The 17,302-nt window shown below is 40.6% G+C and overlaps 1 protein-coding gene across 1 annotated transcript in view; it reads right to left on the reverse strand.

The window, feature by feature from the left end:
- Positions 1-941: 941 nt before the first annotated feature.
- Hdac9 (histone deacetylase 9) overlaps positions 942-17,302 on the reverse strand; it is a 792,898-nt gene continuing 776,537 nt past the window's right edge. Inside the window, exon 26 of the mRNA XM_051144941.1 lies at positions 942-1,559. Within this exon, the coding sequence (XP_051000898.1) occupies positions 1,520-1,559 (40 nt within the window). The 3' untranslated portion in view covers positions 942-1,519. The remainder of the gene's footprint in view (positions 1,560-17,302) is intronic.

Consider the following 17,302-nt stretch of genomic DNA (forward strand, 5'->3'; position numbering starts at 1 on the left):
TCGGAATAAGAGCATGACAATCTTCACTGATGGCTTTAATATATCCTTTGAGTTAGAAAAATATATAAAAAGAGACGTCAACGTTCAAAAGCATTGTCAGATATTAAATATGTGAGGTATTCTGCCTCACTGTCTTTAGGTGTTTGAGTTACACACTGAAATGCAGCTTGCGGAGGCAGCAGCTAACTCTTGTATTTTACCTAGTAAACTGTTTTTCATCTCAAATATAAATGCCCTTTGTTTTGAATCTGTGTTAGAAGGGCTACCTATGCAAAGGTTAAGTTCTGTGTTCGTTTTCAAGTGAAGTCCCCACTCAGAGGGACTTCAGATCATTGTCATCTTTACTGACACGTTTCTAAGATCTGGAAAACTCAGTGGCACCACTTAAGCCATGTGCACTGAAGCGGTTGCACAGCAGAGTCAGATAACAAAAGTGGGTTAGCCTGAAAAACAAACAAAATAATTCAAAGACTTAAATCCTCTGAGTGATGGGGAGGTTTGGGGGTGATTTTTCTAGAAGAAGAAAGGGTGACAGGCAAGAAAGGAAGCAGAGGGGTGGAGAAAGAAAGATGAGGAAGGTATGCTGGATAGAGTTGGAACAAACTGACATCTTCGACAAGATCTGTGCTTTTCAAGGACTGCACATCTCCCAAAAGATGCACCTCCAGAAGTCACTGCATGGGGGTGGAAAGACCTCATTACCTGATAAAACTACAAATCCATATCCTGTGAGAACCTGGGACAGACGTAAAATTCCAACAAAATTTGACACAAAACACTGCTTTGTACCGTATAGTGTGCAAGATCCTTGTGGTTTGTCAGATACCTTGTCATTCATTTTCCATCAGAAGAAAAGCCTTGCCCCACATCCATCCTGAATTCTCCCCAGGAGAGGTGGAAGTGTGTTAGAACAAAGGCAAAAAAAAAAAAAAAAAAAAAAAAAAAAAAAAAAAATCCCCAAATCAAAACAAAACAGAACAAAAAACATAACATAAAGAAAACACTCCCCCAAACCCACAGCAATCTATCTGTAATTCCCATCCACTCATAGCTGAAAAGAAATCCCGTAAACAATTTAAGTCTACTTGACAGTAAACTACACAATAAGACACTGATCAGAATGTCAGGAATGAATGAGTGTGTCTCAGGTTTTGCCCAAAATTTTTACTGGCTGACATAGCTTCTGAACTGAACAATATCTAATGCTGAATGGAAGGTTCCTAGCTCACACGTTGTGTCTGGGAGTGGGTCACCAGCACAAAAGCATGCTGGGAACAGTTTCTTCCAATCCTGGTTACTGTAACTTTAGAATCACAGTGGTTACATTTCAGGAATCTGTAATGCCCTTTCAAGTCCATCCAAAGAACAAGTGAAGCTGCTGTTCAGAATTTTGTGCCCAGTGTTTATGTTCCATCAAACTGTGCCACCCAGGCAGCAGACATGTCTGAGGGTGCTGGGGTTGTGGGGGGGGATACACAATGATGTCACACACAGGAAATATCAGGAGAGACTTGGCACTTCACAAGGCTGGCTCCTCTTCCATGGGCTCACCAGCAGTTCTGTAAAAATAAACAGGCAATCAGAATAAGGCACAAGAGTACACAATGGCATTGTAGACTTTCACGCACAATCAAAGCTGATTTTTCAGCCCTCTCCGATGTTTATTTGTGTCATTCAGTTATCCATAAATAGAGTTTCTTTCCTAGGCAGTATAAACAAATGTCAAGTGGAAAAACATTTTAGATCCAAGCAATCATTGCAAATGTTCCTGTTTATATTAAAACATGTCAGAATATTTTATGACTCTAGATCCCAAAATGTACATGTTTTGTGTCTTGGACAGTCCAATAATTTATTGAAAAAATTAGCTATGATATCCTATTTTAAGAGCAATTGCGGTGATTTCTGGAACCATTTTTGTTAAGGAGAGTGAAAGATTCAGCTAGCTTCTGGAGGAGGCTCATCCAGGCTCTGGGTTTCGCTTCTGTTCTTTCAGAGCTCGATTGGCCTTCTGCCGGAGGCATTTCAAATCAAATTCTGAATTTGATTAGCAAATCTCTGCTGCAGACCTAACATTTTTATAAGAAACGCACTATGGTAGTATATAAATCGTTTGTATTCGGCATTGTAAGTGGGATGTTCTGCTCAGCTAAAAACCAAAGCTAATTGCTTGAAAATTTATACTTGAGAGTTAATCTTAATTTAGTAACACATTGAGAGCACTTTAAGGCAAAGTTTTACAATGATTTTTAATTCAGTCAAAAGAACAAATTGTAGTAGGAACCCAAGTGCATTAGGCAGCTGGGTCGTTTTGGGAAGCCGGATTAGGGGGATTTGAGATGCTGAGATGACAGATTGAGTCTGAACTCTGCAAGCTAAGAATGTGGTGACTGCTAATTACAGCACTATGCTCTGTGAAACCTCAGCTTCAGGTAAGACCCACCAGGAGGGAGATGCTCCTAGCAGAACTAGGGAAGAGTAAAAACAGTAATCATGACAAAGAAGAGGGTGTATATAGCAAACTCTGGAACACTTTGCACCCATTCCTTCATTATGTGCTGTGCAACTAGCATTACGTCAAATGACACCTAAATACAGTGCTAACTGGGCCTATGCTGCCAGAGGGGATATGATACACACTCTGTGGCTATCTCCAGCCCATAGAATAAGAGGTGGGCAAATGCTTTCCACTTTTTCACTTTGTCTACTTGGTGGCATTCTATAATGGATCACTTTAATAGCAGGAAAACGCCGTATGCTCGATGTACAGTGATTACAGAGACAGGCAGGCTACTCAGATGTGTTCTTTTACAGGCGTAACAGGGAAAGAGCCAAGATTCCAATGAATCGTGTAATAAAGTGGTTCTCAGTCAATATAGCATTTTACATAATAAATTATAAATTAAGAATACAAAATACATTATCCTTGGAGTGGCAATACAAAAATTTAAAATGAAGAGTAAAAATATTAGGTATTAATTATCAATATTATCTAAAATACAGAGTTCTAAAAGTAATCTCATAGGAATGCCCATGAACATTCAGAATATAGAAACTGAGGATATGTTTAGACAAGGTCTTTAAAAGGATAATGTATTTTGTGTTCGTAATTTATAACTTATTATGTAAAATGCTATATTGACTGAGAACCACTTTATTACAAGATTCATTGGAATCTTGGCTCTTTCCCTTTTAAGCCTGTAAAAGAACACGTCTGAGTAGCCTGCCTGTCTCTGTAATCACTGCACATCTTAATTATGATTCATCTCTTTCTATACCCATCAGTGCTTGAAAATGGGAAATCAAATTAAAGAAAATACTTTTATTCTAAAAATTCATATATATATTATATATATAAACTTATTTAAATCTGACAATTTGTGGATCAAAACTTGCAAAGTAATCTAAGAAAGATCAAACCCCATTTCTACCGTAAAGCCACAGTGGGATGACCTTTGCCTACACAGGCATCCAGGACTCGGTGTGACCAGAATTCCATTGGACACACCCCAGTCACCAGAAGCAAAAGATGCCTTCTGACTCTTGGTGCAGGAACATGCACTCTCTGCAGGCCCAAAGGAGGCTTCACAGATGTGAGCAGTCTTCTCACACTGCAATCTAATCACCTGCAAAATGGAGTTCTCTGTGTCTTTCCCTGTGAGCTCTTTCTGTGTCTCTGTGTCTCTGTGTGTCTATCTCTGTCTCTCTCTCTTTCTGTCTCTGTCTCTCTGTCTCTGTCTCTCTGTCTCTCTCTCTCTTTCTGTCTCTCTCTCTCATAAATGCTCATGATTTTATTGTCTTCATAACAACATTGCCTTAGAACTGGATCACGGCCCTTTCTCTTGTTATCTCCTTCCAGTTGCAGTTGCTTGCCTCTCTTAATGGCCAGCATTCTCTTACATCTGCAGTTGGAATCAGCACAATCTCCTTTGTAGTTTTAGCCTTTTTGTGGAAAACAGGCTTAGTCTGCCCACTGTAGCCACTCTGTTTCCTGTTATATTGCCGCTTTCCCTGGGAATCCTTGCCCTTCTTGTAATGAATCACTTTGTGGGGTTGGTGGTGCTTGCCACACTTCTTGCAGATCCTAGGAATGTTCACCATGTTTGCGGGAGTGATATCGGCTCAGAAAGCCCTGTGATCTCTTTATAATCACTTTCTACAGCTGGAGGGATCGGGGGAGAGGGGGCAAATAGCACATGCCTTTAATCCCAGCGCTTGGGAGGCAGATGCAGGAGGATTGCTGTGAGTTCGAGGCCAGCCTGGTCTGCAAAGCCAGTGCAGGACAGCCAAGGCTACACAGAGAAACAAAAGACACTGTATTTTTCAAATACACACTTTACTGTGTCTGCAAACACACAACTGCCAATCTCCCTTTGGGTGTCACATCACCATAATATAGTACCTAGTAACTTAAAAAACTGTCTTTGATTTCAAAGTGAGTGTCCTGTGTTCAAGTTTCAACTGTCAGTCTTTAAAATTTAACACAGAGTAAGTCAGGTTCTTCATTCTCAAATTTCTCTTTAGAATGGAAAAGGTTTGTCCTCTTGGTTTGTCTTCAGGGCTGAGGGAAGCAAGTATGTTAACATAAGAGAGCTTGCCTTATAAACTGCAAGGCGTTAAAGAATTACAGAGCAATTGCGTTGTTTGTATCCCAGACTCACAAGACCTCCTGCTCAGCCTCCCTTGTACTGAGATGGTAGGAGAGTGCCCTTTACACCCTGAAGGTATTAATTATCCTTACTGAATCCTTATCCCTAAATAACTATTTAATATGACTTCATTTGGTGCCTTAGAAACACTTGGCATGTGAGTTAGTGGCAGGTGACAGTGGCTTTTTGCTTCTGTGCTTGTTTTGTTGTTTCCTTGATTTTTGTTTTTGAGACAGCATCTCATGGAGCCTAGGGAAGCCTCAGACTTGCTCTACAGCTGAGGCTGGCCTTAGGCCTCTGCTTCCCTTTCCTAAGTGCTGGAATTACAAATGTGTGCCATCACGCCTTGCCACAGTGACAGTGTTGGGGGGGGTATGAGAAGAGGTGCTTTGGACATATGAGGGCTTCTCACCCCAGTCGTCCATAGACATGCACTGTGTATCTCAGCTAACAGCTATTTCCCCTAGGTCCTTCCTGGTCCTTCTAACAATGTTAGGTGTGAATTCCATCTCCCGGAGAGAGTGTTCGATCCTGCCAGAAAGCAGTTGGCCTTTCCTATAACATCCGTGCTACTTTATACCAGTGAGCACGTCTTGCCAGGCTAGGCATGAAGGGCTTCCGTCCCTGAATTTAAATCCATTTGCAATTTGAGCACCGTGACACACACCTCAGATTACACATGGTAATCCCAGTCCTCTGGGAGGCTGGGGAAGGATTGATATAATTGCGAAGATAGTTTGGGTTATACAGTGTGTTCAAGATGCACCGGGCTGTATACCAAGTCTCTGTTAAAAAAAAAAAAAAAAAAAAAAAAAAAAAGTAAAACAAAACAAATTTAAAGAGTAATCTCACCCACAAGGAGATCAGAGCTAACCATAAAATATGCCCAGCAAAGATAACTTATGCCACAGTGTAGTTGGTCAGACGACGTGGTAACCCTGTACCTCTGCAAGCCACTGAATAAAGAGGAGCTTTGCTATTCAAGGAAGGATGCCTTCAGTCCTGCATCATAGATTAAGACACTTTACAAAGTCAAGGCAGGAAGGAAAGAACAATGTTGAGATCAGATACAGTGAGTCTACTAAGTGCCCACGGCTGGTGTAGGTGAGAAACACACACAGACCAAAACAACAGACCAAAAATTCTGCCCCCTGTCCCCTGGGAGTTTTTACAGTCTGATGAGTTTAATTATGTAAATACATTTAATTTATAATAAGGCAGAATCCTATGGGTATCCAGAGTTTTTTGCTTTGGTTCTTATTGAGCTGTGGCATACTTTAAAGCAGTGGTTGTGAACCTGTGGGTCATGATCCTGTTGGTGGGTCAAAAGATGCTTTCTCAGGGACCTGCCTAAGATCATTGGAAAATACAAATATTTACATTATGATTCACAACACTAGCAAAATTACAGTTATGAAGTAGCAACAAAAATAACGTTATGGAAAAAAAATAACACTATGTTTGGGGAGTCACCCCAACACATGAGGAACTGACTTAAAAGGTTGCAGTATTAGGTAGACCCACTGGTCTAAAGACTTTTCTATCAGCAAACCTCACACCTCAGAAGACTCCAGTGCTTGGCCAAAGTACATCCTGTTATTCTCATAGAATCTTTGTAGTATCCCTAAACTATGCTGCTACTCCGTACCCTGTGCCTCATGAATTCTACTTTCACCCACTTCTACCTATGTTTTGCTTTGTAATTTTCCTCTCTGAACAATTTGACACACATAGGAGGTAGTCCATAAACCCTTTTGAAATGTTTATATGTAAGCAGGGCTGGTGTTATCACTTTTAAAAGAGCTATAATATAACAATCTATAAGAATAAAAAAAAGAACTTCCATAAAGAACATTCTCCAAATGTTCTCAGTTTAAACTACAACCCCACACATAACATATAGGTAAGCAAGAGAGACAGCAAGAGAGAAAGTCCACACATAGAGAGTTGCACACACATGCGACCTACCTGCCACACAAAACTCAGTTCTATGGAGGAGTTCACACAAATTTTCTATATTTTAAAAGACCTCTCCCTCCCTCTCTGTCTCTCTCTCTGTCTCTCTCTCTGTCTCTCTGTCTCTGTCTCTGTCTGCCTCTCTCTCTCTCTCTCTCTCTCTCTCTCTCTCTCTGTGTGTGTGTGTGTGTGTGTGTGTGTGTGTGTGTGTGTGTGTGTGTGTGTATCCATCTGTCCCTGTAAAGGTCGAAATAACTTGCTTGAATCAGTTTTCTTAGGGTTCTGGGTATGGAACTCTTACCAGGCTTAGCCACAATGGCCTGCCACTCCATCCTGCTGTCTCTCCCACACATCTCCTAGTAATGTCCATCATCCAGCCCTACCTCATTTTATTGTTTCCTTTTATTCCTTCTCATTAATTCCTTGATATGGAATGAACTCTTAGCTAATAAAGATTATATTTATATTACTGAATTGCTTTTAAAAAAATAATGACAGTTATATCTGCATACTAGCCCAAGGGGCATGTCCCACGAAAGCCTTCACTTACCAGGAAACTGGGACAGAGGGGAGGACATCCTATTGGGACTCTAGATGAGAGAAGCATGGGAGAATAGCAAAGTAGAAGGATCCAGAGGGTCCTAGAAAGCTACAAGTAGAACATTATGATAGGCAGATTTTGGCCCAGGGGTCCCGCTCAAACTAAGGCACCAGCCAAGGACAATATAGGCAGTAAACTTTAAACCCCTACCCAGATCTAGCCAACGGTCAGAACATTCTCCACAGTTGAGTGGAGAGTGGGATATGACTTTCTCACGTACTCTGGTGCCTCACATTTGATCATCTCCCCTGGAGGGGGAGACCTGGTGGCACTCAGAGGAAAGACAGCAGGTTGCCAAGAAGAGACTTGATACCCTATGAGCATATACAGGGGGAGGTAATCCCCCTCAGGAACAGTCATAGGGGAGGGGAATAAGGGGCAAATGGGAGGGAGGGAAGAATGGGAGGATACAAGGGATGGGATAAACATTGAGATGTAACAAGAATAAATTAATAAAAAAATTTTTAAAAATAATGACAGCAGAAATTGGGGTACTGGCTGGATCTGGGTGTAAGGAAAAAGAGTTGCATAATGAAGATAGGGTTTGAGTTTTGCAAAATGAAGTTCTAGAAATGGGTGCAAGCCTGTGCTTCTACAATTCACACTCCTGCATGGCACACTTGAAAAATATTAACATGGAAAATTCTACTTTCACCACACACACAAAAGAAATCACAATCATAGCATTTTTATTCATGATAGCCCGATACTGGAAGCAAGCCAAGCACCAATCCACAGGTAAGTGGATAAACAAATTCGGATATGTTAATATACTTGGTCTAATGAGAAATTACAAACGGGTAGAATTCTGATTGTCAGAGACAGGGACAGATGCCAAATATATTATTCTTAGTGGAGTGAGAAAAGCCAGATTACCAACCAGTTTGTAGCGTACAATTCCATTTAAATGAAACTTAAGAATAAGAGAAATGAATGGTTGGTGTTAAAAGGTAGTTATGCCTCTGGTGGGATTGGAGCTGGCTGGGGAAGCGGATCAGGGCTTTTGTAGAATGGTAGACAGACATATTCTCAATTGATCTTGTGATGGCTGCTTATATAAGAGTGGTACAGGTGATGATATCACTGTGTGGGCAAATTGCCACATGAAAGGGAAATTTCAGTTAAAAATTGTGAGTTTTTAAAATGGCTGAGGTCACCAGGTTCTCTCTGTACCTCCTAGTCCCTACCTATTAGGGGGCTTTCCTGGCTGGCATACCCAGCCCCTTACCCTGACCTTCTCCAGCCCAGGCACTGGCTGCCCTTCCCTGTATAATTCAGCCATTTTGGCTACCTGGTCTTTTCCACCTACTCTCTTTTGGGTTCCTGGCTGAAATATGTGGTCCCCCTTTCTCCTCTTTCCTTTCCCCTCCCCCCATCTCCTCATATGGCTCAGGGTCATGTTAACTCTGAACTCTGCCAGATGTCCCTGCCTCTGGCTCTGCTCTCCCTTTTATCCACAATAAACTTTCTCCTCCACCACACCTAGAAACAGTCATGTCTTTTTCTTTTTTATTTTCATTCAACTAAATAAACTAGGTTATTGTTGGAACCTAGAGCAGAGTTCAAAGGGAATAAAGTGTTAGAAGTTAGGCACGAATGCCAAGGGAAGGTAAAATTCCACAAGAAAGTGGTCTTTACAGGGTGGGGATGGAAGGCAAAGCAGGGCAGAGTTTACTCTTACAGTTTTGCTTCTTTTAAATAGCTTCCTGGTTACTGTATAGAAAAAGGATCCAAAATAAGACACGAGAACAAGAATCGCACTAGACATATTTGCATGAGAGATTAAGGAATGTATGTTGTAAGTGTAAATATTGGGGGGGGGACCCGAGTTATTGCCTCTCTCTTGAATGTCATTCATGTAAGTCCTTCACCACAGAAATTCTTGCTCAATTTCAGTCAGAAGGTCTGGGATGACTGAAGAAATATCAAGAAAATATGAACTGCAGCTTATTTGCTTTCGAGACAAAGGAAGAAGCCATGAGCCAAGGAATATAGCCAGGCCCTAGAAGCCAGGGAAAGTGAACCGAATCTTTCCTGGGGTATCCCGAGGACATGGCTGTGAGTGAGAACTCAGCACCAGAAGCAGACCTGCAGGGTCTTCATATCCCTTTAAGTGATTAATTTTAAACAATTTGTATAAAATCAGACGACTGCAAAGTACCTTGGCGCACTTGGGTTTGAGTACTTTGTTAGGTACGTGGAAAAAAAAATCAAAGACATCTAAGGAATGAAGGGACTCAATATTTGTCCTGCTCATTCTGCACGGTGGAGGGCACCCTCTTGTTTCCTGCACCCATGCCATTTCCCTCTCGGCCCTTAAAGGCAGTTCTGTTAAACATGGCTGTTGAATTCCTCAAATACAAGTCTCCATTCACAATGATATTTTATACAACAACCCAAGTTCTTCTCATAGTTAAACCACATGAGTTGAACTAGTCAACATGCTTTCAAAATGAGGATTGTCAATTTATACCAAAAAAGAAAAAAGAAAATTATATACTTGAAAAATTGCAATATTCATTTTCTTTGAAGTCATAGCAAATAGAGGGACAAGTATCACTTGTCCTTTATCTTTTAAAGAGTGTTTGTTTTCCAAATTACTCATTTCTTTATTCAGGATACATGACATATGTAATATTTATGTATGCTTTGAGGTGTGTTAGCTAATTAGGTAATAAAGTCAGCTTACCACTGAGTGGTTATGCATTGTTACCCTCCTGTTTTTAACCACGAAGAGTAGAATGTCTATATTCTTACAGGTCACTGGATCATGAACAGTTTATTGGAAGAAGAACATGTAGAGCAAATAGGAGAAGAACAAAAATGAAGGGAAGAGTCAAATGCAACATTTATTGGGAGTTTCCTATGTGTTTGGTGTTGCGCTCAGTTCTTCACATGTGTTCTTTAATCTCATGCTCATAAGAATCAACCGCCTGCTCGGTCCTTTTATGGGTGCTCTAGTAAAGGGAATGGGGGCTGACTCTGACAGGAACGCTGCTGCCTGCTTTTTGGATGCTCTCTTCTGGCAGGGCTACCTCACTGGGCCACATGGGGAAGAGGATTCCCTCAGTCCTGATAGGACATGATATGTTGAGGTGGTGGGTGGTGGCTCCCCTTCTCTGAGAAATAGGGGAAGGAGAATAGGGGAAACAGGAAGGGAGGGAGGGAGGGACTGGAAGGAAGAGGGTCAACCAGGATGTAAAGTGAATAAAATAATAATAGTAATAATAATAATAATAATAATAATAATAATAATAATAATAATAATAATAATAATAATAATAAACAATAATAGAATCAGCTGCCCACTCCTAGAGCCAAACCCTCCTCTTCTTCTAGAGGTAAGAAACAGAACGAACAGGAAGAAGAGATGGGACACTAAGCTCTTGATTCATCTCAGTCTCCTCAGGGTTCTATTTAAATTTGCTTCCTGTCAATAAATTAAATGTTATTTTATAAAAAAAAGAAGTAGACAGGACTCTACAACACACAAATGTTACTAAATTTATTTCCTAACATATTAGGTTATAGTTCATTCCTGTTCTAAGATTGTATTATGTAGAAAATACATAACATGGCCGTCCCAAGAATACAAAGGATGGGAGGATATGTGCATGGACTTTTTTCTTTTCACTATAAAACTTCTAGTCCTGAGCCATTTCAGCTAACTCTAATGCTTTGTTGATACTGAGGGGAAACTAAAAGTGAAATGCATTCTGGAATGTTAACTTGCTCAGATAAACTCGTGCTTAAAATAATGTATCACGAAGCAAAACCAGGGAGCTGCATAATTTGTGCAAGGTCAATTCCTAGGCCCCTCAGAGATACACTCCCAAATGTCCAGGAAAGTTGATCAGCCATGTTTGATGTGCATGAGATATGGACATGCCTTAAACTGGCCTACACTTTATATACATCTTCACATTCAGGGAAGCATTACCAGTGCCCTCAGCTCTATGGATAAGCTATTCCACGTGAAGGCCTGATATCTTAGTGAAGTCTCAGGATATTGCACCTTGTCTTCACAAACGGATAGTTGCTCCACATACTCCAAACCTCTGACACAAGCAATTCCTCTAGCTTCAAAGATTATACAAAGGAACCCACAACTCTGGTGGGAGCCCCCTGCTTGAGTACCCACAACCTCAGGTAAGCATCCCTCACTCTACCATAGACTACCAACACTCCCTCAGTGCCTATCCAGCCTCACCAAATCATGCCACCTCTTCTTGTCACCAAATCCTGGCCCACAACTCAGGTGAGAGATCCTTGCCCCACCAGAGGCCATGCCAGCTGACAGAAAGTTGGTTGCCTGTAGACTACCCACTCTTTCTCAGTGCTTGCCAGCCCACCCCCAACCAGCCTCCCCTATCTTCACCACATCCAAGCCCCCAACTCCAATGAAAGCACCATTCTGGACCAGAGGACATGCCAGCCACCAAAACCACAGGTAGCCAGCCTGCCCTAAAATTATCCACACTCAGTGGCTGCTCAGCCTACCCTCAATCATTCCAGCTCTCCCCATCACCATATCATTCCCCCAAAACTCCTGTTGAAGCCCTCAGACTGAATCAGAGGCCAAACCAGCTACCAGAACTCCAGTCTCCAACTTGGGTATAGACCCTTTATTTAACCACAGGCTATGCCTGTTAAAAAACCTGAGAAGAAACAGAAATGATGGAAAAACATGTATCCAACAAAGACAAACTCGGAAATCTGCACTTAGAGCTATAATTACCCAAAATTCAGATGACTAGACAACAGAGTAAGAACACAGTTAACAACAGCCAGGGCAACATATTTCCACTAAATCCCAGTGACCCTAATACAGCAGTCCCTGAATATTACAACACAGCTGAAGCATGAGAAAAGTACCTTAAAACCAACTTTATGAAGATGACAGAGATCTTTAAAGAGGAAATAAATAAATCCATCAAAGAAAACCATGAAAAAAGCAAACAGTTGAAGGAAATGAATAAAACTGTTCAAGGCCTGAAAATGGAAATAGAAGCAATAAAGAAAATGCAAACTGAAAGGATCCTGGAAATGGAAAAATCTAGGTAAGTGAACAAGGAACTACAGATGCAAATATCACCAACAGAATACAAAAGATGGACGAGAGAATCTCAGGCATTGAAAATATGATAAAAGAAATAAATACAGTGGTCAAAGAAAATGTTAAATCTAAAGACTCCTGACACAGACCATTCTAGGGATTCTAGGGCACTATGAAAAGACCAAACATAAGAATAATAGGAAGAGAAGAAGGAGAAGAATCCTACTTCAAAGACCCAGAAAATATTTTCAACAAAATCATAGAAGAAAATTTTCCTAACCTAAAGAAGGAAATGCTTATAAAGGTACAAGAAACATACATAACATCAAATAGACTGGACCAGGAAAAAAAATTCCCCTTGCCACAAAATAATCAAAACATTAACATACAAAACAAAGAAAGAATATTAAAAGCTACAAGAAAAAAAAAGGGGGGGGTCAAGTAACATATAAAGGCAGACCTATCAGAATCACACCCAACTTCTCAATGGAAACTCTAAAAGCCAGAAGGGCCTGGACAGATTTCCTGAAGACTCTAAGAAACCACAAATGTAGGACAGACTATTATACTTAGAAAAATTTTCAATTACCATAGAGTGAGAAATCTATATATTTCATGCTAAAGTCAAATTTAAGCAATATCTATCCACAAATCCAGACCAACAGAAGGTACTAGAAAGAAAGAACAATCCAAAAACTATGCTTATGAAAACACAGGACATTAATAATCTCATATCAGGAAAATCAAAAGAAGGGAAATACACACACACACCACAACCACTATCAACAACAAAATAACAGGAATTAGCAATCACTGGTCATTGATATCTCTCAATATCAGTGGACTCAGTTCCACAATAAAAAGAAACAGACTAACAGAATGGAAGCAAAAACAGGATCCATTCTTTGGCTGCATTCAAAACCCACACCTCAACATCAAAGATTAACATTACCTCAGAGTAAAGGGTTTGGGAAAGATTTTCCAGTAAATGGACTTAAGAAAGAAGTTGTTGTAGCCATTCTAATATGTAACAAAATAGACTTCAAACTAAGATTAATCAAAAGAGATGGGTAGGAACACTTCATACTCATAAAAGGAATAGTCACCAAGATGTTCTTTCAGTTCTTACCATCTATGCCTTAAATTCAAATGCACCCATGTTTGTAAGGGAAATACTATTAAAGCTTAAATCACACACCAACCCTAACACGTGGATAATGGGAGATTTCAGTTCTCCACTCTCATCAATGGAGAGGCCATCCAGACAAAAACTAAGCAGAGAAATATTGGAGCTAACAGATGATATCGACCAAATGAATCTAATGGTTAGCTACAGAATATTTCACCCAAACACAAGAATGAATACACCTTCTTCTCAGCACCCCATGCAATATTCTTCATAGTTAGCCACATACTCAGTCACAAAGCAAGTCACAACAGATACAATAAAACTGAAATAACCCCCTGCATCCTATCAGACTACCACAGATGAAAACTGGACTTTTAACAACAAAAACAACAAAAAGCCTATAAAGTCATGGAAATGGAACAATTCCATACTGAACTACTACCAGGTCACAGCAGAAATAATGGAACACATATCCAAACTTCTGAGATGCTACGAAAGTGGTGCGAAGAGGAAAGTTCATAGCACTAAGGACCTACATAAAGAAACTAAAGAGATCTCAAACTAACAACCTAATAGCATACTTGAAAGCTATAGAACAAACAGAGGCAAGCTCACCCAAGAGGACTAGACAGCAGGAAATAATCAAAATGATGCCTGAAATCAATAAAATAAAAACAAAAGGAACAATACAAAGAACCAATGTAATAAAGAGATGGTTCTTTGAGAAAAATCAAGATATACAAACCATAGCCAAACTAACTAAAAGATGAAGACAGAATATCCACATTAAGAAAATCATAAATGAAAAGGAAGACACAACAAGATACATTAAGAAAATCAAGAATCATTAGTTCACACTTTAAACATGTGTACTCCACCAAATTGGAAATTCTGGTGTTGCCCTAATTAGATGCCAGCATGTACATACATGCAAAATGATCCATATCTATGACACGTACAAAACTCAAATCAAAGTGGATCAGATACCTAAATATAAAACCAGATAGATAGACTGAAACTAATGGAAGGGAAAGTGGGGAAGAGCCTTGACTGCATTGGCACAAGAGACAACTTCCTGAACAGAACACCAATAGCACAGCCACTAAGAACAATAATCAATAAATGGGCCTCACGAAACTGAAAAGCTGTAAGGCAAGGGACACCATCAATAGGACAAAGCTGCAGCCCACAGGATGGGAAAAAGATGTTCACCAACTCATTTCACATCTGATCCACAATATGTAAAGAACTCAAGGAACTAGATACCAACACCAAATAATACAATTAAAAATGAGTACATATCTAAATAGGGATTTCTCAACAGAGAGTCTTAAATGTCTGAGGAATGCTTAAAGAAATAGGTAACATCCTTATCTATCAGGGAAATGAAAATTAAAACTACTTTGAGATTCCATTTTACACATGTCAGAATGGCTAAGATAAAAAACACATATGACAACTCATACTGTTGCTTTAATCACGATATCCAGAAACTGGAAACAACCTAGACATCCCTCATCTGAAGAATGAATAAAGAAATGTGATATAGTTACACAATACAGTATTACTTAGCTGTTAAAAACAATGACATCGTAAAATTTGCTGGCAAATGGATGGAACAAGATCATTTTGAGTGAGGTAAACCTGACACAGAAAGACCCACCCACTATGCAATCATTTATAAGTGAACATTAAGCTGTTAAATAAATGATAATAATGATACAATCCATACACCCAGAGAGGCTAAGTAACAAAGAGGACTCAAGAAGGCCATGGAATGGATCTCCCTGGGAATGGGAAATAGAATAGATTTTGTGGGTTCACTGGGGATGGGTGGGGATGAAAACAGGAGGGATCAGGCAAGGGGTGGAAGGGAAGGAGAGAGAACGTATGGGGAGAAACAACTGGAATTGGGAGCACGGAGGTTCTGGGGTGGGGGTGGGGATAATGTAGAAACCTAGTACAGTAGAAACTCCCTGGAATTTACAAAAGCGACCCTAGCAAAGTGTCCTCATAATGGGGGACACGGAGCCTGAACTTGCCATCTGCTATCACAAGGCAAGGTTCCCATCACTAGGACTGGGACACCAAACCCAGCCACAAAACTTTCAGCTTACAATTTGTCCTGCCTTCAAGATGTGCTGGAGTACTGAAGGCCCAGAACTTATAGGAGTGGCCAACTTGAGTCCCCTGCCATGAGAGGAAGCCCACTGCCTGGATGCCCAGTACAGAACCAAACATGATTTGGGGGGGCGGTGTCAATGAAATGCTTTCTACTGATATTACTTATACATTGATACTTAGCCCAATTGTCATCATCCAGAAACAGATGGGAACTGAGATCCACAGCCAAGCACTAGGGAAAGCCAGGAGACCCCATAGAAGAGGGGAAGGAAGGTTTGTAGGCACCTGATAGATTGAGGACACCAGGAAAGAAGGCCACAGAATAAATTAAGCAGGTCTATATGGGATCAAAGAACCTGAGGCAACAAACATGGACCCTGTATGGCTCTGAGCTAGGTCCTCTGCATATACATTATGGCTGTATAGCTTGGTGTTCTTGTGGGACTCCCAACAGTGGAGGTGGGGTATATTTCAGACTCCTTTGCCTGAGTTTAAAGACTCTTTTCCTCCTACTCGGTTGCCTTGATATGAGGGTCTTTGCCTAGGTTCATGGTAACCTGTTATGCCATGTTCAGTTCATATCCCTGGGAGGCTTGCTTTTGTTTGTTTTTTGTTTTTGTTTTTTGAAAGAAAAGAAGGGGGAGGGGAACTGGAGTAGAAGGGAGGTAGGGGGAAGTACTAGGAGGAGTGGAGGGATGAGAAACTGCTGTTGAGATGTAACGTATGAGAGAAGAAAATGAGCCGCTTAGTGCTCCCAGTCTGTGCAGGGGCGGTAGGGACTACACCAGGGTACTGGTAGCTTTGGTTAAATCATTACAATCACAGAATAAGGAGAGGATATTAAAAGCTACAAGAGAGAAAGACTAAGCCACTTTTGAAGGCAGCCCCAAAACATCTTTTAAAGCCAGAAGAGCCCTGGAAAGATACACTATGTTCTGAAATAGTGCAAGTGTTAAGCCACAAAATAACTCTGAGAAACCTATCTATTTAACTGAAAGAGACATAAAATTAATGTTTGAATGCAAAAAAATGATACAAAGGAATGAAACTACCTCTTTCATGAGATTTTCAAAAGTAGAAAATTAAAGGATTTCCTACCAGCATAAAAGACACAATCAGACAATTGAACATGATTCACCCTTCAATCGACAGCGCAGACTGAGATGTGACCATCTAACTTTCACTTTTGTTTCCAGCTATAAAAGGAAAAAGGACTCAGCCAAGAATTCTGGAGTGCCAATGTGCTCCTAAAACTTAATAGCTGGTCATCCTGAAGTCACTAGGGGCAGACTGACCTTTCCTCTAGGAGGAAATCAGAACCTGTTACCAACTTTCTCAAAGTTTAAACACCGACAAATAAACAGCTACAAATGCGCACCACAGATCTTACAGGCATGATGTCTCAGCAAACAAGAAAGCTGCCCCTAAACAGTGCAGATCCAATCAAGCTCAAGCCTATACTCTCATTTTCTTTGACTCCCTCACATGGGTACTGGCTGAGCTTTGTTTTCCAGGTCCTACTGACCCACCCAGAATTCCCTTTCCAATTGAGTCCTTTGCCACCTAAACATTACACATGACAGCTGTGTGTCTGGGAACAATCCCTCACATGAGCTCCCACTGGCCAGTCTTTCCCTAATACCATGTTTTTCAAGGCCCTTAAGTGTGGTCATAAAGATGAAATGGCTGTCACCCCACCCCCCACTCAAGAAAACGAACAGAAAATACTTAAAATGGTTCTTAGCCAGGAGCGTTTTATCCCTTAACGCTAGTGGTAAATGACTCAG

The sequence above is a fragment of the Acomys russatus genome, chromosome 1, assembly GCF_903995435.1.
Source record: "Acomys russatus chromosome 1, mAcoRus1.1, whole genome shotgun sequence".
Lineage (NCBI taxonomy): Eukaryota > Metazoa > Chordata > Mammalia > Rodentia > Muridae > Acomys > Acomys russatus.